The 27,605-nt window shown below is 47.8% G+C and overlaps 1 protein-coding gene across 2 annotated transcripts in view; it reads right to left on the bottom strand.

Annotated features, from left to right (window-relative positions):
* LOC107374920 (arf-GAP with coiled-coil, ANK repeat and PH domain-containing protein 3) overlaps positions 1-27,605 on the bottom strand; it is a 94,190-nt gene that overhangs the window by 32,846 nt on the left and 33,739 nt on the right. For both annotated transcript variants that reach the window (XM_070544818.1, XM_070544819.1), the window contains exons 2-6: positions 20,136-20,193; positions 15,194-15,313; positions 14,714-14,767; positions 4,298-4,356; positions 3,761-3,944 (exon numbers count right to left, since the gene is read on the bottom strand). In XM_070544818.1, coding sequence (XP_070400919.1) covers positions 3,761-3,944; positions 4,298-4,356; positions 14,714-14,767; positions 15,194-15,313; positions 20,136-20,193 — 475 coding nt within the window. The remainder of the gene's footprint in view (positions 1-3,760; positions 3,945-4,297; positions 4,357-14,713; positions 14,768-15,193; positions 15,314-20,135; positions 20,194-27,605) is intronic.

The raw sequence follows: 27,605 nt of genomic DNA, 5'->3' as shown, positions 1-27,605 counted from the left end.
GATACATGACAGGATACCACAGAACAGCGCTACACCCTCCGTTGTCCTGCCGGGGAATTGCTTTGCAACACTCTACAGGAGACGGAGAAGTATGAGAGCAAAACGCTTCTGTCAATCCGTGCGTGTCTGTCCCTTGTGGAGCTGACGGAGAAGCATGAATCAGGCTTTAGGGAGAGCCCAGCCACTCTTTGGAGAAAACTCATTTCGGCCGCTTGTATCCACAATCTCGTTCTTTCGGCCACTACCCATAGCTCATGACCATAGGTGAGGGTAGGAACGTAGATCGACCAGTAAATCGAGAACTTCACCTTCTGACTCAGCTCTCTCTTCACCACAACAGACCGGTACAACGCCTGCATCACTGCAGATGCAGCACTAATCTGCCCATCGATCTCATGCTCCAGGTTTCCCTCAATCGTGAACAAGACCCCAAGATACTTACAACTCCTCCACTTGGGGCAGGACCTCATCCCTGACCCGGAGAAGGCATTCTACCCTACCCGAATCAAGACCATGGTCTCAGATTAGAGGAGCTGATTCTCATCCCAGCTGCTTCACACTCGGCTGTGGACCGCTCCAGCAAAAGCTGAAGATCACGTTCTGATGAAGCCAACAGGACCACATCATCTGCAAAAAGCAGAGACCTGATCCTCAGGCCACCAAAACGGATGCCCTCCACACCTTGGCTGCACCTAGAAATCCTGTCCATAAAGGTTATGAACAGAATCGGTGACAAAGGGCAGCCTTGGTGGAGTCCAACTCTCACTGGGGACGAGCCCAACTTACTGCCGGCAATGCGGACCAAGCTCTGACACCGGTCATACAAGGACCTAACAGCCCGTATCAGAGGGCCTGGTACCCCATACTCCCGGAGTACCCCCCACAGGGCCCCCCGAGGGACGTGACCAAACGCCTTCTCCAAATCCACAAAACACATGTAGACTGGTTGGGCAAATTCCCACGCACCCACCATGACCCCCCTACGGGTATAGAGCTGGTCCAGTGTTCCACGGCCAGGTCGAAAACCACATTGCTCCTCCTGAATCTGAGGTTCAACAATCCGACGGACCCCCCTCTCCAGAACCTCTGAATAGACCTTACCAGGAAGGCTCAGGAGTGTGATCCCCCTGTAGTTGGAACACATCCTGCGGTCCCCCTTTTTAAATAAGGGGACCACCGCCCCGGTCTGCCAGTCCAGTGGGACTGCCCCCGATGTCCACGCAATATTGCAGAGCCGCGTCAGCCAACGCAGCCCCACAACATCCAGAGCCATAAGGAACTCCGGGCGGATCTCATCCACCCCTGGAGCCTTGCCACAGAGGAGCTTTTTAACCACCTCAGTGACCTCAGCACCAGAGATTTGAGAGGCCAACTCAAAGTCCCCAGACTCTGCTTCCTCACTGGAAGACGGGTCAGTGGAATTGAGGAGGTCTTCGAAGCACACCGTCCACACTATAGATAGTGTTGGTAGCGCACTGCCCCCCCCCCCCCCCCCCAGGAGACAGGAGACTCTGCCAGAGGTTCCCAGCAGACCCTCGCAATACGTTTGGGCCTGCCTGGTCTGACTGGCATCCTCCCCCACCATCTGAGCCAACTCACCACCAGGTAGTGGTCAGTTGACAGCTCGCCCCTCTCTTCACCCGAGTGTCCAAGACATGCGGCCGCAGGTCAGATGAAACAACAACAAAGTCGATCATCGAGCTGCGGCCTAAGGTATCCTGGTGCCAAGAGCACATATGGACACCTTTATGTCTGAACATGGTGTTCATTATGGACAATCCATGACTGGCACAGAAGTCCAATAACAAAACACCACTGAAATTCAGATCAGGGGGGCTGTTCCTCCCAACCACACCTCTTCAGGTCTCACTGTCGCTGCCCACGTGAGCGTTAAAGTCCCCCAGCAGAACGAGGGAGTCACTGGAAGGAGGGGGGGGGGGGGATCGGACTCATGCTAAGAAGAAGAAGAAGAAGAAGAAGAAAATATAATTTCTATAGCGCCTCTCAAGATAAAAATCACGAGGCGCTTAAGCATAATTCTGCGCACACGAAGACGCATAAGAGACCTGGATGATGAAGCTCAATGGTTAAAGGAATCACTGAAGCGGTGTGAAGCGGTGTGAAGCGCTCCGTCGCGCGTCTAGGCGGTACCGTAGGAGGCGAGCTGCCGTGGTTCACCGCATGCTACAGCAGCGAGCTATCTAGGTGCGCACAGCGTCCCCCGGTCCCCTCCCCCTTGTCCGGAACTCTACCTCACCAGTCTGAAGCAGCCACCCTGTCCGTAACAAGTCTGGACCTGTTACTAGGGGCTTCGTCCGGTTAAATTCCGGAACACGTTATCCGGATGTTTGTATTCAGACACAAAGGTCTTACGGACAGAGTCCAGAACATTTCCGTTTTTCATGGCCTGTCTGAAGGGGGCTTCAGTGGAAGCAACTCCAGAGTGGTAGAAAGTCCAACCCCTCTCAAGGAAACTGGTTCCAGAGCCAGAGCCATGCGTTGAGGTGAGTCCGACTACGAGTGGTGAGCCCATGGGAAGGGGGACCCACGTTTCCTCTTCGGGCTGTGCTCGGCCGGGCCCCATGGGTGAAAGCCCGGCCACCAGGCGCTCGCCAACGTGCCCCACTTCCAGGCCTGGCTCCAGAGGGAGGCCCTGGTGACCCACGTCCGGGGTTGGGAACACGGTTTCCATTTATATAATTCATCATAAGAGGTCTTTTTTGTTTATATATTTGTTGTTTTTTGTCAAATATAAGAACAAATCCTCGTAAATGAGCTCATACGGGGAGTCTTTTTGTATCACTGCTATGTTTAGTTTTAACTTCTGTTTGGCAGTGTGATGGTTGCTAGACGTGAGCCACATGCTGAGACGGGTGAGAATAAATATAAAGGCTAGACTGTCTAAATTCACAGCTGCTCATTTCTAGTCTTCTGGTCGAGGAAGGACCCAACCTATGTGAACCGTAGAGGCTGGGCCTTTAGAAGGATGCTACTCCTCAAACTGGACACAGCTCATCAGCAATGGTCTTTTGACTGGTCTTCCCAAAAAAACAGCTTATTCAGAATGCTGCTGCTAGAACCAAGAGAATCGAGCACATCACTCCTGTTCTAATACACTGGTTACCAGTAAACTACAGAATAGATTTCAAAGTGCTTCTACTAGATTCTAAATCACTCAATGGCATGGGGCCAGAATACATGTCAGATCTCCAAGTACATAAGCTCACCAGGTCTCTGAGATCTTTAGGAAACAGTCAGCTGGTAGAAACCCAGGTCAGAACCAAACAGGGTGAAGTTGCTTTCAGTTACTATGCTGCACACAGATGGAATCAGCTTCCTCATGGCCTCAAATGTGTCCCAACTCTAGTAACTTTTAATTCAAAATTGAAAACCAACATGTTTTCATCAGCCTTTAAATAAATATTCTTGTGCTGCACTTTCTGTATTTGCTCACGCTTTAACTGCGTTTCTTTTTAAGCTTTTAAATTGTATTTTCTGTCATGTTGATTTAATGTTCCTGCTATTCTTACTAATAGAAAGCACACTGAATTGCCTCTGTGTGCTATATAAATAAAGCTGCCTTGCCCTCTGTGTTCCAGAGGTTTGTGGTTCGTTCAGCAGTACAGTTGTTCAGTAGCTCACCACCATCACGTGCATGTGTGAGTGAATGGATGACTGTAATGTAAAGCACTTTGGAGTCCGCAGCCTCAGAAAGATTCTTTCCAAGTACAGGTCATTTATCCTTTTAAATCTTGCTGACCTGTAGCACGTAGTCCAGAGCGAGGTGTCTGAAGCACTTTCGAGTGATGATGAGAGCGCTGGTGGCTTCTTCGACCTCATGTGGCTTGTTCCTGGGAGCCTGAGCGTTCTTCACCTGGGCTATTTCCATGTCCTCACGAACCCTGTCGAAGTGCTTCTTGGTTTCTTTGAACTTCCGAACATCCCTGACACACACAGAGAGGCAACGTTTCAGCTCCACACGAATGACCAAAGACTAAAGCAGCAGCTGTCCACTACAGAACAGCCTCCTCCTAATGAAAGTGTGTCACGTCTCAGCAGGTGTTTTGCTCATGATTATACTTTTGTACTTAAATCAGTTTTACTAGGTCAGAGCAGACGTGCTTTAAGACACAACATGTCTGGGATACTCCTCCTGTTGTGTAGTTAACTATTGAATTTGTGTGTCTGATTACATGTGTGTAATTTTCCGGTTTGTGCTGAGATGTCTTCATAAGTGTGTGTACATATTTGTGAAAAACATTTTTCGATCTTCCTCCCTGCTCTCGGGTTTACTCACTCTTTCACAAAGTTGTGCAACTGCTGCTTCACCGATCGCTGAGCTTGATCGAACAGTATCTGTTAGAGGGAAGGAAAAACAAATGACTGCTTGTGGAGCACACCTCGACACACACAGAGGTTAAAGGCACGTCTGAGGTCAAACTTTAATGATATCGCCTAAGAGGACACGCTACATCTTTAAAAAAAAGTTATAACAGGTCTACAATATTTACAAAACATGCCATTGAAGTTCATCGCAAAAAAAAAGCTGTTGCTGGCCACGCCCACCCACCCCCTGATTGGGTGCTGTGAGGTGCAGAGCTTGGATATCCAGGAGGGGCTTAGAGCAGAGCTGCTACTCCTCCTGCAAAGGCAGTTGGGGGAGAATGCTAATCTTCTTTAGTGTGACATCACTGTGAAGGGGTGTTGCTTGTAAAAGAAAATGGTTAAAGGTTTAAATTCATGTCTGGGGGGTTTGTGGAGGCAGTAGAGACTCACCTGGCAACACAAACCTGTTCAACCTATCACCACAGTCAATGAGGCATTTCTACACCGCTATCATCGAGTCCACCCTCACCTCCTCCATCACCGTGTGGTACGCTGGAGCTACCACCAGGGACAAGAAGAGGCTGCAGCGTGTCGTGCGCTCTGCAGAGAAGGTCACTGGCTGCAAACTCCCCTCCATTCAAGATCTGTACACCTCTAGGACATAGAGGCGTGCAGGTCGGATAATAGCTGACTCGTGTCACCCGGGACACGGTCTCTTCGACTCGCTCCCATCTGGCAGAAGGCTCAGATCCATTCGGACCAGAACCTCTCGCCACAAAAACAGTTTCTTCCCCTCTGCAGTTGGACTTTTGAATGAAAATCCTAGGGCAGCCCACTCAAGTTGATTGGTCCCAGTCACGTGACCCGATGCTGTGCTTGAACCATTCAACAAACACTCAGATTAGTACCTACACGGAGTAGATAGCTGCTTCTCTAATTATTGCCACTTTTTACATTAATAATTTTATCATGAGTTTTTTATTAGTTCTTATATTTGCTTATCTCTTAATTAATGTTTTTCTATCTTACCTTCTGCACCAAAATACCGCAGCAATTTCCTAATGTTGTGACTTGGCACACATATGGCAATAAAAACTTTTGATTCTGATTCTGATTCCAAAAGGATGCCTAAAGTGAGATTTACGATGATATGTGCCCTTTGACGTTTTGATCAAATTTTCAACTTTTAGCACATTGTGTCTCAACTTCAGTGGCTGAAACAGAAAATGTGCTGCTTTCCATGAGGTGACCAAGCCTGGACTATGAGCAGTATGAGAACTTCTACCCAACTTCCCATATTTGATATTTAACAAAAAAAAATCACCAAAAAGTAAAAAAAATAAAAAATTAATCACATAAACACGGAAATGTCTAAATTAATCACTAAACTGAACCATATTAATTTGGAAGGAAACAACAGTGAACTTCTGGTAAAGCTGTTCATCTCTTGATCAACAGAGGGCGACAAACCACTTCATGTTCTCACAAGCTGAGTGAGACTAATGAATACTTCATCAGGCACTTAATGCTCTTTGAAATGAGTGGATGAGGGAACGCTGTGTTGATTTGAACACTCCCTCTCTAACACAATAACACATTGTTGTCTGATTTCCATTAAAAACTGCTCTTGTGCCCCCCGAACACGTCATCTGTGATCGCTGCTAAATAGGTCACTGGAGCGAGGGGGTGGGGGTGTGTGGAGAGGCTGTGGTACAATGCAGCACCGCAGTCGCATCTACTGCAGAACACAAGAAACGGTTAGAGCCCATCACTGGCACAAGGCCGGCGGGTTCAGACATCAGACGAAACCAGACAGAAATTTGAGTTTGATCCCATGTTTGTTTTCAGATTCAGACCCTCAGAATCAAATGTTTTATTTCGGTCCTTGCAGCAAAGACAATCTAGTGGACTTTTTTATTTCCTGATTTAGAATTTAAACTAATGGCGTGTCCCAGATGGAAGTGGTGAACTTTAGAAACCACAATGAGAGACATTTTTGTTCTTGTGGTGGGTAAAATGCCTTTTCCTGGTCTGTAAACCCACTGGCTCAACATAAACTTGAGACCAAAGCAAGAACGCAGCCACGCCATCCTGATGTCACGTTTGAAACCGCGCTCTCCGTTGTTGACTGTAGCAGACTGCCTTCTGCACCGTTAGGTAACAAGTGCAGGGTTTGACTGTCGATATGTGGCGAATTTCTTTCAGGATGCAGTTTAACAAGCTCTAAATGCAAGCGGCAACCGGTCATTTGGTCCCCACACATGGTGAGCCAGAACAAAATTAGCAGGGCCGCGGCGTGCAGCGACCATAAACACTCCCGCGTCAGATCAGTGTGAGCGTGGAGCAGACACGACAAAGGTGGTTGGTGGCAACCACACAGCTAGACCATCAGACTCCCCAGTGAGTCCACTGCTCACAGCATTCCTGAGCTACCTTAGGGTTAGCTGACACCACACTCTGATAGGGCAATGAGGGTGTCTCTGCACCACGTGAAGCAGCCAGACGGAAGTCAACAAGGTCAATGAGAATAGAATTTTAACTTAGTGCGAATGTGAAGTTTCTAAAAATAAACAAAGAAGTGTCTGTTTATTGAAAGCCTGCTGAAATATGCAACCAAGGACAGACTGTTGTCGGATCAGCTAAAGCAGGGGTGTCCAATCCTGGTCCTGGAGGGCCGGTAACCAGCAGGTTTTGTGGTTTTCTGCTTCAACATGCTTGATTAGCTGGTTGATTCACCTGTGCAGCAGCTCATCAGGCTCTGCAGAAGCCTGTTAATCACCTGCTGATTGAAATCAGGTGTGTTGAAGCAGGTTAAAACGAAAACGTGCTGGATACCGGCCCTCAAGGACCAGGATTGGACACCCCTGAGCTAAAGGTAATAAATGTCATTACCGTATTTTCTGGACTATAAGCCGCTACTTTTTTCCCACGCTTTGAACCGTGCGGCTTATAATGAGGTGCAGCTTTACTGAAGATCTTCCTTCACCTGCAGGGGGCGCTTTAGCAGAAAGTGAAACAGGTGGAGGTCAAAAGGAAATCAAAGAAAGTGCTCATTTTAATTTAGCACATGCAAGCAGCCGGCACGACAAAGAACTTGTTTCAAATCCATACCCCCTCATCATGGAAACTACACGTATGAGTTCATATGATGCTGCATTTAAGTTGAAGGCCATCGATCTGGCAGTAAAGGAGGGAAACAGTGCTGCCGCACGTAAGCTTGGCATGAATGAATCCATGGTTCGGCGCTGGAGACGGCAGCGGGAAGAACTCATTCAAGCCAGCTTCACCCGGAGATGATGACAGCAACACAGACAGTGACACCGACATCGCCACAGAAACGGTATGTGACGAAGCTCTTCTGAGGCTGTTCAACTCCGACACTGAAGAAGAAGACTTTAATGGCTTTAGTGCGCAGGAGGAAGATAAGTGCGAATGACTTCTTCTGGTAGGCAAGTGTGTTTAATTTACTAACCAGGCATGTTTAGTGTGCAGTTTTTATTTTCTAATCATCCAGGGCTTATTAATGCTGCGTCAGCGCTGTTCTTTTCTTCTAAACATGCAAATTGCCGGTAATAACGTGTTAGTTCTGTTTTTATTTTATAACCATCCAGAAATATGAATGCTATCAGCGCTGTTTTCTTTTCTAAACTTGCAGGCACGTTCACCCGTGTTTAAAATTCATTTTGTTGAATTAAAACAACAACGAAAAACCTCTGTGTAGCGTCTTTCTGTCTAATTATCTCATGTTATGGCCGTACATGCGCCGTGAGCCGGAGACCTGCATGTGGCTGCTGCGCCGCGGCTTGTATTCGAGTGCGGCGTGTGTGTGTGTGTGTGTGTAGAAAACCTTTTTTTGTTGTTGGTGTGGCTTATATTGAGGTGCGCTCTATAGTCCGGAAATTACGGTAGTCTTCAGTCCATCATTTAGTACATTAACGGTGACCTTAAACATCTCAGTCTCCTACAGCCTCAGAGTAAGCTGGGAGTCTATAATGGTCCCATGTAAAGGGCTGACCACTGTGCTCCACACACGTTTTCATGTTGAGTCATGCTGGCGTCTACAACATGTAGTTGTTAGGAGTGTGGGAGGAACCAATATGAAAAGGACAATTCATTATTATTAAAAATGCAACATCCCTCTGGAATTAATATGGCTAGGGTTAGAACTATAAAGACGTCAGGATGTGATCAAGAGGCGAATCGACAGCAAATGCATTCCATGCAGCTGCTCCCACAAGGACCTGAAAATTTACAGTTTTGAAGATGCCAGCTCACGTGATAAAGAGTACAGAAATATGGCATACTGTATCCAAACAGTCTGTGGTTTATTTTCTGGTCTCTTTACCTCGGCCACGAGGGTGTCACGGGCAATAACGTCTATTTTTTACCAGTTAAGCAACAGGAAACCTACACTGGTCTTATATTTTGAAAGATGCTCAATACTGCTCCCATGTTTGACTTCCTGTCTGGCCCAAACTAAACAGGTTCTGGAAAAGTAGCATGTAGAAAATAGACCAGGACCATGCATTTATCATAGTAACGCAACGCCTAACTCCTGTGATGCTCCGCGCTCGGTGGAAACACACCCACACTGCAACGGTGTCTATCGTCTGTGTATTATGCGTTGCACACGTTACGCAACGCTTATACGTCCAGAGGAAAGCCAGGGCTAATCTAACTACCAAACAGTTTTACACCAAATCAGACCTTCAGGAACGAGATTTAATCCTCCTGCAGCGGGAAGAGGATAACAGCGACCAAATCCTGGGAGGGAAGATCGAGGGTTTGATTTGTAAACTGGCTTACATTAATGAAGATGGTTTTCTTTTTTTCTTTTCTCACTGGGAGCTAAAATAATGTCTATAGCTAAGATTCAGCCCTGTCGCATACTCAAAGTACAAACAAGTTACACTTGAAACTATTCCATAAAACGTGGCGCTCTGAGGAGACAACATCTCTGATTCAAGAACAAAGAACACAAGCTGGAAGATCGCGATTCCTTCTGCAAGCGGAAGAGCACTTCCACTGGGCTTTGCTTCGTTTCTGGTTTCCAAACATAACCAGCATCCCAGTGGGGGAGTGGATTCATTCAGTATGAATCTCCCACTGAATTCAGACTCCAATCACACTGAAGTAGTCCTGAGCTAAACCTGCCTTCTGCAAATATCGGCCACTAAATGAAGCTCTCACCTCGATCTGAATGTGTGTCAGCCTCCTTCATTTCTAATGGATGTCAAGGAGTCAAACATGGGTGAATAATTAATAAACTATTCAAATGTAGGTTCATGCCTGAGTGAAAGTGAAACTGATAAAATGTTGTGCTGACAGGATGAAAGAGTGTTTGACCTACAGAGTAAGGGTGGGGATAGAAATGTGCAAAATCAAAACTGCGAGTTGCTGCGATGTGATTGGCTCATTAGACTTCATGTAAAGAATGGGAGTACCTAATAAAGTGTCCGGTGAGTGTATGAGTTGGCTTGTATTTTCCGGGATTTAAAAGGCATCCAAGTGTGAATGCGACAGACAAGCGCGGCTGGCACTCAAGAGGTCCTGTGTGTATGAGGCCATTTAATATTTGTGCAGAGTAGGAGCAGCAAAGCGTGCACAAAGAGCGACAGCAGAAATAACCATCGTCATGTCTTATTCATCATGACACTGATGGAATTGCAACACAGTTAAATGCACATGCTGTGGTTCCTGATTGGAAAATAAAGATGTAAAATATTTTTCACCATGTTGATCTTTCCCAGAGCGGTCTACCTATGTTCTGATTCAAAACACACGTTAAAGAGAATTATATGATAAATGGCCAAGCCCCCACAATGCGGCTCAAAAATTGAGCCCAACCCGGAAGTACCAAAAATTGCAGTTCCACTCTCATCCACTAGGGGCTGGTGTCAGAAGCGAGCAAATCCTCATTGACTCCCATGTTAAAAATACCAATTTCACAGCAGAAATAAACATGTTTACATCCTGGTACCAAAACATGTTTTTGGTTTAAATGATCTAGTTTACACTCATGACAACTCTGAGGGGGGTGAATTTTTTTCTCACTCTTCTGTTTAAGTGTATTAAAAGCCTAAAATTCGGTATAATTAATGAGCATCAGACCCACGTGAACACAGAGCTAGCTCCGTGGAAAGGCCTCAGTAGAGCCTCGGTCTGGCCTGGAAACTGTTCCGGGATTTTGAGTCTCTGTGTGTGTATTCTTTTTTGGATATTTTTTGTGCAATTGTTGGACAAAATGACTTAATGTGGCATTAATTGCACTAATAAAGCGTCCAAGGAGTCTCCACTTCATTTATTTCTGTAAGTAAAATGATATTTATGTATTTTAGGTCACTGCCGAGCTGAGCTTAGATTTTAACATGTACTGTTTAACCATGAAATTTAAATGTAATAGGGTAAAACCCAGTGCATTTAACATAATGCTGCACTTTAGAAAATGGGTTGAAATATAACATGTTGGTGGAGCTGGGTTCCTACTATCGGCTTGTGGAGCTCTCGGGAGACCGATGTTTTCCACCCGTTCTCGCCTCCCCGCAGCCCGGCGCATCTCTGTCTGATCACAGGTTCTGTCTGCTGCGCGGGCTGCCGGCTTTCAGCAGCTTTCGGGAGACCTCTGTGTTCCACCCGGTTTTACCCAGCGGTCAGCCCGGCGTATCTCTGACTCAGAAGCTCTGGTGTTGTGCAGAGTTAACTCCGGTTGTAGCTAGGTTGCTACTTCCGTTAGCTTAGCTCCCACCTCCGCGTTAGCTTTGGGTTAGCTTCAGGTTAGCTTGTAGCTAGTTCGACCGGGTGTCGTCAGTTGATCCCAGCCTTACAGCCCCACCCTCAGCTCCACCTCTCTTCCCTTTTGTGGAATTGTCTGGGCTTGACGGAACCTGTGACACGGTCAAAATGGCGGTGGTGGCCACCTCCCATTTGGCCTCAAAAACGTGTTATTGGAGCCTATGGAAACCCATTGTCCAATATTTATATGTCGATGTAAATGACCCGCACTTGTATAGCGCCTCTCAGAGTCAGGACTCCAAAGCGCTTTACACTACAGTGCATCATTCATCCATTCACACACCGATGAGCTATGATGTAGCCACAGCTGCCCTGGGGCGCACTGACAGAGGCGAGGCTGCCGAGCACAGGCGCCACCGGTCCCTCCGACCACCACCAGCAGGCAAGGTGGCTTAAGTGTCTTGCCCAAGGACACAACAGCAAAATTCTCTGTCCGTAGCCGAGATCGAACCTGCAACCTCCCAATTGCTGGACAACCCGCTCAACCTGTTGAGCTACTGCTGCCCAATCAACTTGCCCTGCAGCTTCACTTAGGAGTGTAGTGCACACACATAGTGTGCACTTTCATGCAATCAGTGGGTTCAAGCTAATGGACTTCAGAAGGGCACAAGGGAGCAGGGGTCCAATCAGGGTGTCAGCTCTAATGAGCTGGCCAGAACGATCGGCTGTCAACTTCCTCTATAGATCAGCTGAGCCCGCGCAGGAGGAGGCCAGCTGATCCCAGTAAAAGCACACTTTCTAATGGTGCAACACAGCAGACCACACGAGTGAGAGTCTGACATAAATACTGACACATGGATCAGTCAAGTCATAGAAGAAAACCAAAGCTCTCTTTTACATAAACATATGGAACAGGAACTGTCGACAGATTCCAATAATAAAGTCAGAATGAATGAGGTTGAGGGGGACATTCTGCTTGTGTCACTCATCGTCCCAAAGGTCAAACACACACACACACACACACACACAAAAAAAAACAATACGCGAGTCTTCCACTAAATATGAACTGCCTGCAGTTGATTCGGTTTTTATTGGTGATTATTTTGTACAATACTGGCTTTTTGACGTTTTGCTGTGGGTGGTCACCATAAAGCTCTGTAACATAAGACTCAAGAAGGGGAAAAACCTCCTCCAGCTCTCTGCTCTCCTCACAAACTGTCGTTTTCACTTGGACGATGACGTTTGTTATTTCTCATAGTTTCTTCACCCTGTCTTTGTGTTTTCTCTCCATCTCAGAAGATCCAAATAGATAACGTTATCTCCGTCTAGCTCGGCCTACTGCTAAACAGCTATTTTTTTCATTAGATCAGTGGATCACAGACAGCTCAGCCCTTCTGTGGGAGGGTGGAATTGACCGAAGGCTGTCACAGGTAAGCTGCGTGAGATTTTCTATGAAAGCTTACCGGAAGTGGTGCCGTGGTTAGGAGTTTGTCCTAACCCATGCATTTATTTAATGAATAAAGATACGATTTTCAACACCTGTTAATATTTGTTTTGTTGTGAGTCAATTAGACTGAAACATGTTTTTAAAAAGTGTCAGGAGTTCTGTCGACCCAAACAGCACGTCCCAAATGACCTCATGTGTTGTTCAAGAGGACTGGCGGTCCCTCTACAGATGCTCTGGAGCGCAGTGGTGCCCAATCCAAATGTGTTTTCTCTGACTGAATTCCCATGATGTCACATTTAACCAAAGAATGACAGAAAGATCCCAGGATATAAGACAATACTTGTAAATATAGAAATAGAAAGATTGGTGCTACACAAACAAAAGAAGCACATTTCTAAATTGGTTGTCTGAGTTTGTGGCATACTGTTCACTTTTAGCCACAGCAACAACTTTTAGGGGTCAACCATTAGTGCTATCAGACTTTTATATGAGTGAGCCACGTCCTGGGACAGTCTGCAGTCACATTCAGGTGTTTCGTTACTACACAGCTAGCCGGGGAATTATTAGCCGAACCTGAAAACTTTTATGGTTGAAGACCTCTTAGGCCCTGTCCACACGTAGCCGGGGATCTGCCAAAACGTAGATATTTGTCTATGTGTTGGTCTGTCAGCCACACGAAAACGGAGTTTTTTCACACGAAAACGGTTCTTTTTAAAAACTCCGGCCAAAGTGAAGATCTGCGTTTTCTCCGTTTTGGGTGTCTGCGTGTGGACAGACAAAACCGGAGTTTTAAGGTCTGCAACGTCACTTTCCGCGACAAAAAAATGCTGACATCACGTGTGCGACCTGTGTTTACACTAGCCGACAGCATGGATGCCCTCAAAGCTGCGCTCGCTTTATCAATTGTCCAAGCGCTTTCTGCTTGTTTGTTTTTGCAAGCGGAATTACTGCTCCTTGTGGAAGACCACAGACGAAGGACGAGGTTAAGAACGGAGGGAGTACTGCCGCCTACAGGTCTGGCATGTCCTTAACAACGTATTTATCCGGGTACGTGTGGACAGAGTTTCTTTGTAAAACGAGGTGGTGTGGATGCAAGTTTTTGGAGGGGCGGATATTCGTTTTTAAAAAAACCCGGCTACGTGTGGACTAGGCTTTAGTGTCTCCTACAGTGGGTGTGTGAGCCTACATGGGATCTCCCATGTTAACATGTGGTCTTACATAACACACTGCAGCATAAGGAAGTCGGGTTGTGAGTCTGAGAGCTTTATGCCATTACAGCTTCTTTACCCCAGTGGTTGTAACATCTGTCCACCACATCAGTCAGAGCAGCCAAGATTCTCCACTTGCTGCAAACCCCCAGCTCCACCGTTACCAGAAGACCCAACCACTTTTCAGCTGCTGAAGTCAATCAACCCCAGGGTTTTAACTCTGACCTTCATCAATCAATAGATTGACAATCAATTTGTAATGACAAATTTCCCCTGCAGCTTCACTCAGGAGTGTAGTGCACACACACGCGCACACGTGGTGTGCACTTTCATGCACTCAGTGGGTTCAAACTAATGGACTTGATAAGGCACAAGGGGGCAGGGGGCAGCAGCCTTAAAAGGTTAGCGTTAACAAAACACACATCCCACCTAGTGCAACAGGACAGGGATAAGAGATGCCTGCTGTTCTTGAAACTACGACAATGTGAGAAATGATAAAAAAAATGTGCACAACCTCTGATCTGTTGTAAAGACTCCCAGCTGGTAGCATCTGCCGTTATCCAGTATTGGGCTGACTCTAAACATTAGTGGTGCATGGCATGTGTTGCTACAGATCACACAAGTGCACATGCAAACAGACAGGCAAAAACATTAAAGTCCATCTTCAGCTTTTCTGCAACAGGCAATGAGTAGAAACAGACTTGTTCAGGAACACTTCAAGAGGAACTGTTACAAAAAATGAAAGAGAAAATACCTGCTAGTTGGAGGGGATTACAGTCTTGTGTGTTTTAGTTCACAGCATATTTATAAACCCTAGATAAGAGTTTTTAATGAAGCCATGACAGAAAAACAGGCTGGTTGGTGTGCGACAAAACTGGAATCAGCCTCCTCACATTGTGCTGGAGAGAAAACACCACCCTGGAACGGCCTTTTGCACCAGATGGTGTTATTACAGCGTGACTCTGCCTCAAATATTCAGACTACATCACGGCTGACTTACCATGTGGTAGTTTATGATTTCCTGGAGACTGTCTCCACACTTTTCTAAGCACGCCTGCAAAGAAAGTAACACAAAGCACACTTCAGCTTTGTGTTTTCATATGATAGATGAAGCAAATAGAAGTTGTCACATGATAAAAACTAAAAGTGTTTGATTTCTAAATGGAAGGAAATTGGAAGGAAATGGAAACCACAAATGTGAACATAGCTTTAATAGGAAACTCATAGTTAGTCACATGGTTTAAACCAGGAAGGCTTGTAATACTGTTAAACGTCTGCAGACACAAAAACAGTCCAGCACGTCTGCAATGGGTCCAGTCAGAATTTCCAAGTCGCATCAGTCTCCGTTAGTAATCAGGACCATTCACACACCAACAGCTTCAAGGCCAATACCCAACAGGAGGGGAGTCCCTATTCACTAAAGACAAATACACTGCAATCAACCACCAGGTGGAGTCTCACTGCTCCATCAGAAGCTCACCGAGACCATCTCGTCCTTCTTGCACTGCTGAGACAGATCCCGGATGCCATTAACAAAGAGCTTGTTGGCGCTGATGTATGCCTTCCCAGCTTCAACCATCCCACTGCATAGTTTCACCAACTGCAGAGAGAAGTAACACACTTTGAACATCGAGCACCTGCAAAAGCATGGAGACTCTGCAGGTCGTGCTTGGGAATCTAAAGGCAATCCCAGTCCAGGAAACGTCTGTAGAGCTCTCTAGGGATCTTTCCTAACCACTAGGAAGGATCCCTAGCTCCATGGAGCAATCTGTTGCATTTCACCTTAGATAAAAATCAGTGTTACAAAAGAAATTCCATTGAAGCCAAATTATTTGTTTGGTACAAGGCATTAAGGAAGTTTAAACTGTTCTTTTAAGTATATTAGCACAAAAATTCATAAATAAACATTAATAAACCTCAAGCCAGAACGACTTTGAAGTCTACTGTGTGATGATGCACTCTTCTACTGCAGAGACTCATGAGCAGAAACAAGATAACAAGAAAACAGGACTGGGACAAGACGGGACAGGGACACTGACAGGTAACACTTTCATCTATGAGGTAGAGTTTTGTAACAAATCCCATATCAACCCAATGGGGTGGGAAAATTTAGAGGCAGCAGTAGCTCAGAAGGTAAGAATGAAACAAAAATGAAAATCCCAAAGTGTTGAAAAACTTAAAGGGACTTTACGGAGCTTTGAATTTTTATGCTCGCGATTGCCCCCTCAGGCAAAAAGCGAAACGGCAGCTTCAATAGTAGGCTCGTGCACGTACACACTCAACGAAAATAACAGCTGGCAGTCAGCTCAGTGTGTGTGTGTGTGTGTGTGTGGCCCGGAGGACAGAGGACAGGAGAACACGCAGCTAACTAATGAAATAATGTGGTTCTGTACCTTTCTCTTCAGCACAGCCGACAAAGGTTTATGATGGGTCAGTCCTCCTGCATGCTCAGATCATTCCCTTCCCTTGCTTGAAAAATTGTTCCAAAATGAAAGTTGAACCCACATCTTTTTTCATCTGTGAAATCAATGCCGTTCAGCAAGTCTCAAATAAAAATTTGGGCATCTTACTGTAAAAAATATACCATTAATGTAAAAAATAAGCTCTAAATAAATTTTGTTCACATCCAGAATCGAACCCGGAACTCCAACGCAGGAGACCGTCGACTTTCTAGATGAGCTAAAGCACCAGCAACATCTTTTGTATCTGTAGCTCTTATATCATTGATGACAGCTGAAACAACGTTCAAAGAACTGTTCGGAGCGAAAATGGCTATTTTGTTGCTAATTTGCAGGAAATATCTAGAAGAAAGTAGCTAAGGGTCCTCAGAAATGTAGCTAGGTTCATCACTAGGCGTTAGGAACAGCGACAAAGTCGCTGAGTTGGCACTACCTCACTCTCTGCTGCTAAAGCTACGGATAGCAAATGCCTGAGCGTGAACGCGCATGAAGCAGCCTGTTCGACCCGAGCATCTCTCTTTTTCTGTGATTTTACAGAAAAACAGGCAATCACAGTAAAAATGCCAGGGCTCATTCTACAGGACCAGGGCATTGCAGGAGAATGTATGAAGAAGACATTTATTATTTCTATACATGTTTTGGCTGTCACACTTCCATAATGCCCCTTTAAGCAGTAAATTTGGTCATCTTCTGCAGTTTATTCAGGATCAGGTCATCAGGACATCAGCTTAAGAAGAGAACCCCAGATCTCCTCCTTCTCAGTTACAGGCTCCATGTGATCCAGATAGACTCCAATGTGTTCCCAGACCAGCTGTTAGACATCATCTCTTCAGAAAAACCTCCAGGAGAAACATATCTAAAATGTGCACCAGATGCCCAAACCCCCTCAGCTGGGTCTACTCCTCTCTGAGCTCCCGCACCTTAACCTTGAGTGAGTCAAGCCAATCCTCCACCTGGAAAAATTCTGGGTTGGCCATGTCTGGCTGAGGACTATGGTCTAAGACATGATGATCTTCATCCCAAATTTCCAGTACTGGATGGGTGGTAAAAGACCAGCGCTGACTAATCCTTTTTTACTGTGATTCAAGATCGGGGCCAGGTTTGGGTCAGAACCAGAACCAGAACCAGACGGACCTCTAATTTGAGCATTACAGGAAAAGCTTCTGGCTGCCTTGTTCTAGGAGAGCTAGAAGCTTTAATTGCCTTTCAGTGACCTCTTCCTGGACTGTTACACTGGACAGTGATGGTGTTCATTATGCAGAAACAAGACAACCATTGGTTTTACCTATGACTGTTAGAAACATGGAGTCAGACACCACAGAGAAACAGACTTCTGGGTTAGAAACGTCTAGTCTAACAGGAGAGCTGTCCCTAATGTCTGCAGAAACAGCAGAACCTGGAGATCCCCTTTACTCATTGGACGTTCAGGGTTAGGGATGTGTTCATTTTTGTTACACAGACCTCAGATCAGTGTCAGCATGTGAAAGATGTGGGTCCCAAATGGTGCACGACTTCTTTCATTAACTCATTCACTGCCAATGACGACTAAAGTCGTCATTTACATGTTTTTACTGTGTGGGCGTCGGACGAGCCCCCGCACCGTGAGAACAAACTTCCCAGCTCTAAAGCCGATCTTCATCCGCATACATCACACGTCATCAGGAAGCAGAACATCCATGTGTTAGGAGATCGTTTTGGGCCACTGCTGTAAAAAAAGTGAGGCGCAAACCGGAAAAGCTTCTGCAGATCACAATTCAACAACGGATTATGAAAGAACGGATAACGCTCGAAACACGCGGATTCTTCCTGATGTAAGAGGTGAGTCTCCGCTTTGTTTTGGTTGTTTTGGCGATGACATCATCCTAGCGCGCAACGTTCTGTGACTCTTAAAAAAACGGTAAAAAAAGGTGAGAAACGCTGGCAGCGAAGGGCTTTACCGGTCAGGAAACGGCTGGCAGCGAATGAGTTAATGCCTGGAAACATGCAGCAAGGTTCTGGTTCTGACTGCACAATAAGTTGTTCTGCCTCCAGAAATGATAAAAGATTTTTTTTACAAACTCTCTGTCTTTTTTTTAATTTACCAAGATGCCAACGAGGAAATCGAGCTTTGGTCAGTTTGTAGAAATGAACTTGGATTAGATCTGAGACTAAACTGAACTTAACTGGCCTGGAATGAATGCAAAACATTAAATGATTATTAAATTATAGAGTGAATAATTATAAGAAAACAAATGATTAGAACTCCTTTCAGAATAAAAGTGAAGCCTTTAAATGAGTTCACTTGCTCTTTTATAGACATTTATCTATCATTCTAGTTTATTTTATTTGTTCTGTGGTATTTTTATACTCTGATATAATTACTATTAAGATCAAAGGTTTTGGACACTTCACCTTAAAGTCTGAATAAGGGAAGTTGTTCACAATTTTCAAAATAATATTATGTCCATAAACATTTTCAGTTTCCAGTTCAGTTCCAGTTTATTTATTTCTAAGGCCTAGTCCACATGTAGCCGTTTTTTTAAAAAAACAAATATCCGCCCCTCCAAAAACTTGCATCCACACCACCTCATTTTACAAAGAAACTCTGTCCACACGTACCCGGATAAATACGTTGTTAAGGACATGCCAGACCTGTAGGCGGCAGTACTTCCCCCGTTCTTAACCTCGTCCTTCGTCTGTGGTCTTCCGCAAGGAGCAGTAATTCCGCTTGCAAAAACAAACAAGCAGAAAGCGCTTGGACAATTGATAAAGCGAGCGCAGCTCTGAGGGCATCCATGCTGTCGGCTAGTGTAAACACAGGTCGCACACGTGATGTCAGCATTTTTTTGTCGCGGAAAGTGACGTTGCGGACCTTGAAACTCCGGTTTTGTCTGTCCACACGCAGACACCCAAAACGGAGAAAACGCAGATCTTCACTTTGGCCGGAGTTTTTAAAAAGATCCGTTTTCGTGTGGAAAAAACTCCGTTTTCGTGTGGACGACAGGCCAAAACGTAGAAAAATATCTACGTAATGGCAGATCCCCGGCTACGTGTGGACAGGGCCAAAAGCTCCTTCCACCATTATCAGCAGACCAGGGCGCTGAACACAACCACAAAACACACGATAAGAACAAATAGTGTCGTGGAACATTAAAGGAAATATAAAAGTAGTCAAAACACACCAAAGATCCCTAATATTTCTCTATTTTTGCTTTAAATCTATAAAATAATCAGAGAGCAAGGTGAGCGAGGCAGAGAGATGAATCAATAATTATTCTATAATCGCGCCTCAACCGTCTGAATAAAATCTGAATGCAATGAGCCAAAACTTTCCTTCCCTTTATCATTCCTGGACCGAGTAGTGCAAGATCCAGTCAGTAAAATGTTAAGAGCACACGCGGGTCACACGGCAGAGGAGGATACCGGGAATAGCTGATGTAGCACACATCTATATAAATACTTAATGAATCCATGGATTATTCAGTAGAACACTCAATTACTAAAATATTCTGATTAAATGGTGCAATGCTAATCCTGCTATAATAATATTAGTGCGTCTTCTGGCTTTAAACAAGCCTTTGGGTGTGCTCCACAACTATTCTGGCCAAAGGGAAGATTTTCTATTTCATCACAGTTCATCACACCTGAAAAGAAGCCAGAACCGGCTTGACTTGATCTCAGCTGTCTGCTTGAAGAACCCAAAATGGGTTTGTTTATTAATACTGTAAGCCCGGTGTAGCGATGAAGCGTGTCCGAAAACAGGTTCAAATATCAGACACGTGCGCACCTTTACGTGTTCACGGTAGATGTTTTGTTCTGCAACAGAAGGGAACAAGTTTGCAAAAGATAAAAGAAATCTAATGAAATTATATCCAGTCCTACCTCTAGCATATTTCAGTTATCATGTCATTTATTTATCTTTGCTCATTTGTTCTTTTGATCAAATTAACAAGATAGCATACAGAGAGAGATCAGAAGACTCACCTTGTCTAGTTTGGCTTCAATCTCCACAACCTCTGTCTCCACTTCGTCAATATTTGCCCTGAAAAGAAACAAAAACAAAAACTTTCAATGCGCTGAAACTAATTCAACCAATGTAATCCATCTAAAAGGAAAACAACCACTCAACAATCTTGTAAATTTCCACATTGGGCACATAAACACTCCATAAATCTGCAGTGACAGATTGGGTTTTGCGGATCCAAAGCCAGGCGTGTTTGAGCAGAACCCAACGGGAGTCGGGTGTGTTTGACGGCAATGTGACGTCGTCCTGGGAGCAGTTCGACACGTTGTCTCTGCACATTGAGGTGAAACATGACTGTAGGGTTCATCACACGACCAACCACACACCACTGGACCCACCACCGCCAAAACCACACCCAAACACATCTGGAGGACAGTGATTTATAGACACGGGCTGCACGATGGAGCCCTAACTAACACAGAGTTGATGTCAGAGAATGTGGACCATAAGCCAATCTGCTGCTTCCTGCTGCACGGCAAGGCTTCGCTCCAACAAGCCTTTAAAGAACAATTTGCAACCAGCTGCCTCGTATAATTTCACCTCGCGATGATACATCCACAGCTCGATTTGAACTAACAATTGGTAGACGGCCTGAAATGTCGATCAACTAATGGGCCATTCCCATCTGTACCGGGTCGGCCCGGGCCGGGTAGCGTAGGTTGTTTACATATCTGGGTGGCCTGGTATTTTTCCGGGCCAACCAAGGCTCATTCTCAGCCCTCTTCTCGAGGGGGTCTGCTTCAGGCCGACCAGGGCCAACACACCCACTGCTGACAGCAAATTCACACCTTCCATTAGAGCAAGCCTCTGATTGGTGGGTAGAATCAGCCCACATGGGCTTAAGGCAAGGATGTGTGGAATCAACCGGGCCAGGCTGGGGCCGACTGGGGCTACCCGGTCCGGGCCGACCCGGTACAGATGGGAATGGCCCACTAGAGCTGCAGGTCCGGCTGGAAAATAAATGCACTGACAAGAAAAGAACCCAGAGGAAGAACTGGACCAACTGGAGCCCAGGAACAAAAACCAGCACAACTAAACACAACAGTAATCGTTATCAAATCCCTCTTGCCTCATCAGTTAGTAAAACGTTGCCAGCTATGTGCGTTGCTGAGATGCACACTGTGGTCTCTTCCCTAAACTTCTTCAAGTTCTAAAAATTGCGAATTGCTTCTCACACAGAAAAATTTGCAGGACAAACTAAGAGAAACATTTTTAGAACCAATCTGAGTTCTTATGTACATGTTGTGTGATGATTCGTCACCATTGTTTAAGATCGTCCGTCAGTTTGCAGAGCTGCTGAAGACTAGGGGTGGGTGTACGATGGAATATTGTTCAAAAAATCTGGAAAATTCTCCAGTGAGAAACCAAAGAGGAAGTTAATGAGTAGGGATGTGTATTTTTGAAATTCTGGTGATACGATACATATCACGATACAGGGGAGACGATACGATATATCACAATATATTGCGATACATTCAGTCAGACGTTACAAGCAATTTTTTAACTGAATTTATTGTAAGAATGTGCAATAAACAGTCCAAACTGATACGTAACATGTTTAACATGAGGTATCTGAACCATGATGGAGGGATTTACATTTCAGTGGTGGAAACAAAACCCGCTGCACACTGCTGCCAACTAGCGGGTGGCGATTGAATTGCGCAAAACGAAAAGAAAATACACAAATGTTTGCATGTAAATTCTTTCAGGAATTTGTCACGAACTCCTCCAGCTGACTGCATTCCATTCATTCCTGCCACTAACGTGGCGACTGACGTCATCACGCCGACACTACTTAAGGAAGTGCCGGCGTTTCATTCATTGCTCAGTCATCGTTCTCACCAGACTTTGCATCGAGTCTCTAGGCTTACCAGCCCTCTAAACCCTCAAGCTACACCTACAGGAAATAACCACGCCGGTTATCTCCGTCTCTCCGCGTCTGGGCAACAGCACTCTCAGTCACGCTTCAGATCTGCCAACGAACCTGACAGGATGACTGAGCCAAATGTTGACCCAGCGGAGTTTGCGCGTCTGCGTGCCGAAGTGGCTCAACAGCGCGCAACCTTGGATCAGCATACGGCAGAAATGAACCAGCTCCGTGCCATAGCTGATCGCCAAGCAACTAAGATCGAGTCACTCACCGAGCTAGTACTCCAGCTGACCACCGCTCTGCAACGTCAGACCGCAGCTGTTCCTGACAGGATGGAACCACGCCTCAGCCTTCCAGAGAAGTGGGACGGAACCAGGGGATCCCCGGAGGGCATGTTGGCGACCCTGGCCATGACTTTCGAGTGCCAACCGGCACGTTACCCCACATCCTGCTCTCGTGTCGCCCTGCTGACCTCACTGCTGACAGGTCGAGCCGGTGAATGGGCGGCGGCTCTTTACAATCAGAAATCTCCTGCCTGCAATGACTATGAGACTTTTGTAAAGGAGATGAAAAAGACTTTTGTGCACCCCAGCAGCGAGGTCTCGGACGAGACGCGGCTGCTTCAGCTTCGCCAGGGCTCCCAGACGGCGGCTCAGTACACCTCTCGCTTCCGGACGACAGCAGCTCGGTTGAGGTGGGATGACGCCGCCCTAAAGGCCGTTTACCTGGAGGGACTGTCACCGAGAATCCGGGAGGGCATGATCGGGCACGAGGTCCCAACCTCCCTGGACCTGGCAGTGGATCTGGCTCTCCAACTGGACCGCTGCATCCTGAACCGGCCGAGCACCATGTCAGCCCCCGTACACACCAGGACGTCACCCCGCCGGCCGGCTCACCAACTGACGGAGGAGCCGATGCAGCTGGGACATCTTCCCCCTGAGGAACGGGCACGGCGCTACCAGGAGGGAAGATGCGCTTACTGTGGGGATTTGGGTCACCACCGTGGCACGTGCCCAAAACGACCGGGAAAAGGTCCCTCCGGGTCGGAGTAGGAGCTGTCCCACCCGGAGTCTCCACCTTTCCGGCTCCACACCGAACCACTCTCCCGGTCTCCCTCCACCTGGACCAAGGCCCGACCAGACTGGAGGCACTTTTAGACACTGGGGCTGCGGAGTGTTTTATCGATCACGGACTGGTTACTCGGCTCAAGATACCCCTCACCGCCCTCGACCGACCCATTCCCGTGACCTCTGTGGACGGCCGGCCCATCATGCCGTACCCTCTCACCCACCGAACTCAGGGTCTCCACATGACTATTGACCAACACCGGGAGACCCTCCACTTCCTGGTCATCCAGGCTCCGGCCACGCCACTCATCCTGGGTCATTCCTGGTTCTGCCGCCATGAGCCTCACATCTCCTGGTCCACCAGTAAAGTCCTGGCCTGGGGCACGGGTTGCCATAACCACCGGGACTCCCCTGCACCTCGGACCAGAGCAGCCACTCCCACAAACGTAGACCTGACGCTCATCCCTCCTCAATACCACGGCCTCGCTCAGGTCTTCGCTAAAGAACCCACTACCAGGTTACCTCCTCACCGACCCTACGACCTGGAGATCAGGCTCCAGCCTGGCACCACCCCCCCTCGGGGTCGCCTGTTCTCCCTCTCTCCGGCGGAAACCCGGGCTATGGACAATTATATAACTGATGCCCTGCAGAAGGGATTCATCCGACCCTCAACATCCCCCGGGGCCGCGGGGTTTTTCTTTGTTAAGAAGAAGGAGGGTGATCTCCGGCCCTGCATAGACTATCGAGGGTTAAATAAAATAACGATCAGGGACCGTCACCCTCTCCCTCTCATGGGCACCGCTCTGGACGCCATCACACAAGCCGCAGTGTTCACTAAACTGGATCTGCGCAGCGCCTATAACCTCATCCGTATTAAGGAAGGTGAGGAGTGGAAGACCGCTTTTATCACGCCCACTGGCCACTATGAATATCTGGTGATGCCTTTTGGACTCTGCAACAGCCCCGCCGTCTTCCAGCGGTTCATTACAGATGTGCTGAGAGACATGTTGGGCCGCTGGGTCTTTGTCTATCTAGATGACATCCTCATCTACTCCCGCACGGCCGAAGAGCACATCCGTCATGTTCGAGCGGTTCTGTCCCGCCTCCTGGACCATGGACTTTACTGCAAACTGGAGAAGTGTGCGTTTCACCAGGAGTCCACTTCCTTCCTGGGTTTTACCATCTCCTCCCAGGGCCTGAAGATGGACCCCCAGAAGGTTCAGGCCGTAGCTCAGTGGCCTCTACCCACAACCCTGAAGCAGCTGCAAAGCTTCCTGGGTTTCTCGAACTTTTACCGGAGATTTATACGCAACTTCAGCTCCCTCGCAGCACCACTGACCTCACTCACCAAAACCACCAATCAGCCTCGCCCTTTTCGCCTTACTCCAGAGGCTGTCCGTGCTTTCCATGAGCTGGTCGGACGTTTCACTAAGGAACCCATCCTCCTCCACCCGGACCAGACCCGGCCCTTCGTCGTGGAGGTGGACGCCTCAGATGTGGGAGCGGGGGCCGTTCTCTCGCAACGGGGTCCAGACTCTAAGCTCCACACATGTGACTACTTCTCCCGGAAGTTTTCCCCCACACAGCAGAACTACGGGGTCGGTGACAGAGAGCTGCTGGCAATAAAATGGGCGCTGGAGGAATGGAGGCAGTGGCTCCTGGGGACCACCGATCCCTTTCTGATCTGGACCGACCACCAGAATCTCATTCATCTACAGACTGCCCGCCAGCTCAACCCACGTCAGGCTCGGTGGGCCCTCTTTTTCGAGCCGTACCACTTCCATATCGCCTACCGGCCCGGCTCCAAGAACCTCAAGGCGGACGCTCTCTCTCGGCGTTTCGCACCAGATGCCGCCCCCCCGGAGCCTCGGACCATTCTGCCGACTCAACGCTTCCTGGCCTCCCTCCAATGGCCGTTGGAGCAGTCCATACAGGCGGCACTTCCTGGCGATCCAGCGCCGCCGGAGACCCCACCGAACCGTCTCTACGTTCCCGCCTCCTGCCGGCAAGAGGCGCTCACGTGGGGGCATTGTTCGCGGCTCGCGGGGCATCAAGGACAAGCCCGTACCCTCCAGTTCCTCCGTCGGGCTCTCTGGTGGCCGTCCATGAGGAAGGACGTCCGCGAGTTTACAGCTGCATATGATGTGTGTGCTCGCTCCAAGTCCTCCAACCGACCCGGCGCTGGAGAGTTGCAGCCTCTCCCTGTGCCCAAACGGCCGTGGTCACACATCGGGCTGGACTTTGTCACGGGACTGCCGGTGGTCGACCACCTGGACACTATAATGACTATCACGGACCGTTTCTCCAAGGCCGTGCACTTAGTGGCCATGGCCGGCCTCCCCACTGCCAAGAGAACGGCCGAACTGCTCCTGGAACAGGTGGTGCGGCTCCATGGTTTCCCTCAGGACGTGGTTTCCGACCGAGGACCCCAGTTCGTCTCACGCTTCTGGAAGGCGTTCTGTCGCCTGGTCGGTGCTTCCACCAGTCTGTCCTCTGGATACCATCCGCAGACAAACGGTCAGACAGAGAGAGCTAACCAGCAGCTTGGACGCTACCTGCGCTGCTTCGCTTCGTCCCAGCCGACCACCTGGCCCCGCTTCCTCCTGTGGGCGGAGCTGTCACACAACCTCCAGACCTCCTCTGCCACGAGTCTGTCTCCCTTCGAGACCTGTTACGGTTATCAGCCTCCTCTGTTTGATCATCAGGTGCCAGAGGTGGAGGTCCCTGCTGCCCAGACGCTGGTCCGCCGCTGTCGGCTCGCCTGGATCCGGGCCCGTGCGGCCATCACCCGGGCCAACACGGAGTATGCCCGTCAGCATCGCCGCCGCCACCGGCCTGGCCCCGTCTTCCGGTCTGGCGACCAGGTGTGGCTCTCCTCCGCTAACCTGAGGATGCCGGCTGGCTCCCGGAAGCTCACTCCTCGCTTCCTGGGTCCGTTCCCTGTCCTCAAGGTCATCAATCCAGTCACCTGCCGTCTACGCCTCCCGGCTACTCTCCGGATCCACCCGGTCTTTCACATCTCCCAGCTTAAGCCGGTGATCTCCTCTCCTCTCCACCCTCCACCGGTCCGGGTGCCTCCGCCCCGCGGTGTTGAGGCGGATCGCACCTACACGGTCCGCAGGATACTGGACGCCCGCCGCCGGGGACGAGGTTGGCAGTATCTCGTGGACTGGGAGGGGTACGGGCCTGAGGAACGCTCTTGGGAGCCCACGAGCTCGTTTGTCGATCCTGCCCTGTTAACAGACTTCTGGGCCCGCCGTCCTGGGACTTCGGGTGCCGTCCCTAGAGGGGGGGGTCCTGTCACGAACTCCTCCAGCTGACTGCATTCCATTCATTCCTGCCACTAACGTGGCGACTGACGTCATCACGCCGACACTACTTAAGGAAGTGCCGGCGTTTCATTCATTGCTCAGTCATCGTTCTCACCAGACTTTGCATCGAGTCTCCAGGCTTACCAGCCCTCTAAACCCTCAAGCTACACCTACAGGAAATAACCACGCCGGTTATCTCCGTCTCTCCGCGTCTGGGCAACAGCACTCTCAGTCACGCTTCAGATCTGCCAACGAACCAGACAGAATTAGATACATGGCTTTTGAATATCGATATAATATTGCTGGGAAAAATATCACGATGTATTGCCATATCGATATTTTCTTACATCCCTATTAATGAGTCAACAGAAGGAAGAAGATAAACAGAGTTGGCTCCATCAGCAGGGAGTGGTTTAGATGTTGAGAGGAAGACTGAATTAATGAGGCTTTAACAGGATTAGCTGCTTCTTTGTGCCATGATGGGATGGATGTCAAGCCTAGAAATCTAGACAAATGGTAGCAGCAACAAGATCTTGCTCTGCTGGTTGGTCTAGCCACGTTCCATTGTAGTCTCAGCAGGTCTGTCACTGGACTAAACTGTTTTAGGCTGGGCCAATCACATGTTTGTAGAGACGGGCGTGCTCAGCACCGGAGCTGCAACAGAGAAAATCTACGAAGATGGCCTCAAGTTGTTTATTTAGTACAGAGTACTACCCAGTTGACCAATCTCCGTAACGATACATACGACACGCTGTTTGCTGCTCTGATTGGTCCTAGCGCCATCCAACTGCATGCAGAGACGGTTTGAAAGACAACCATAGATTCTGCCCGGGGATGATGACAGCAACACGGACAGCGACGCTGACATCACCACAGAAAAGGTATGTGACGAAGCTCTTCTGAGGCTGTTCAACTCCGACACTGAAGAAGAGGACTTTGATGGCTTTAGTGCGCAGCAGGAGGATGAATAAACTAATCAATAATAGGGATGTAAGAAAATATCGATTTTGCAATATATCGTGATATTTTTTCCTGCGATATTATATCGATATGCAAAAGCTGTGTATCTAATGTTTGGAAAAATTTACATACAAACATTTATGTATTTTCTTTTCTTTTGGTGCAATTCAAATGTCGACTATTAGTTTGCAGCACTGTGCAATGAGTTTTGTTTCCACCACT

This window comes from Nothobranchius furzeri, chromosome 15 (genome assembly GCF_043380555.1).
Source record: "Nothobranchius furzeri strain GRZ-AD chromosome 15, NfurGRZ-RIMD1, whole genome shotgun sequence".
In the NCBI taxonomy this organism is placed as follows: Eukaryota; Metazoa; Chordata; class Actinopteri; order Cyprinodontiformes; family Nothobranchiidae; genus Nothobranchius; species Nothobranchius furzeri.
The sequence above is the reverse complement of the archived record's forward strand: the minus strand, read 5'-3'. Positions and strand labels throughout refer to the sequence as shown.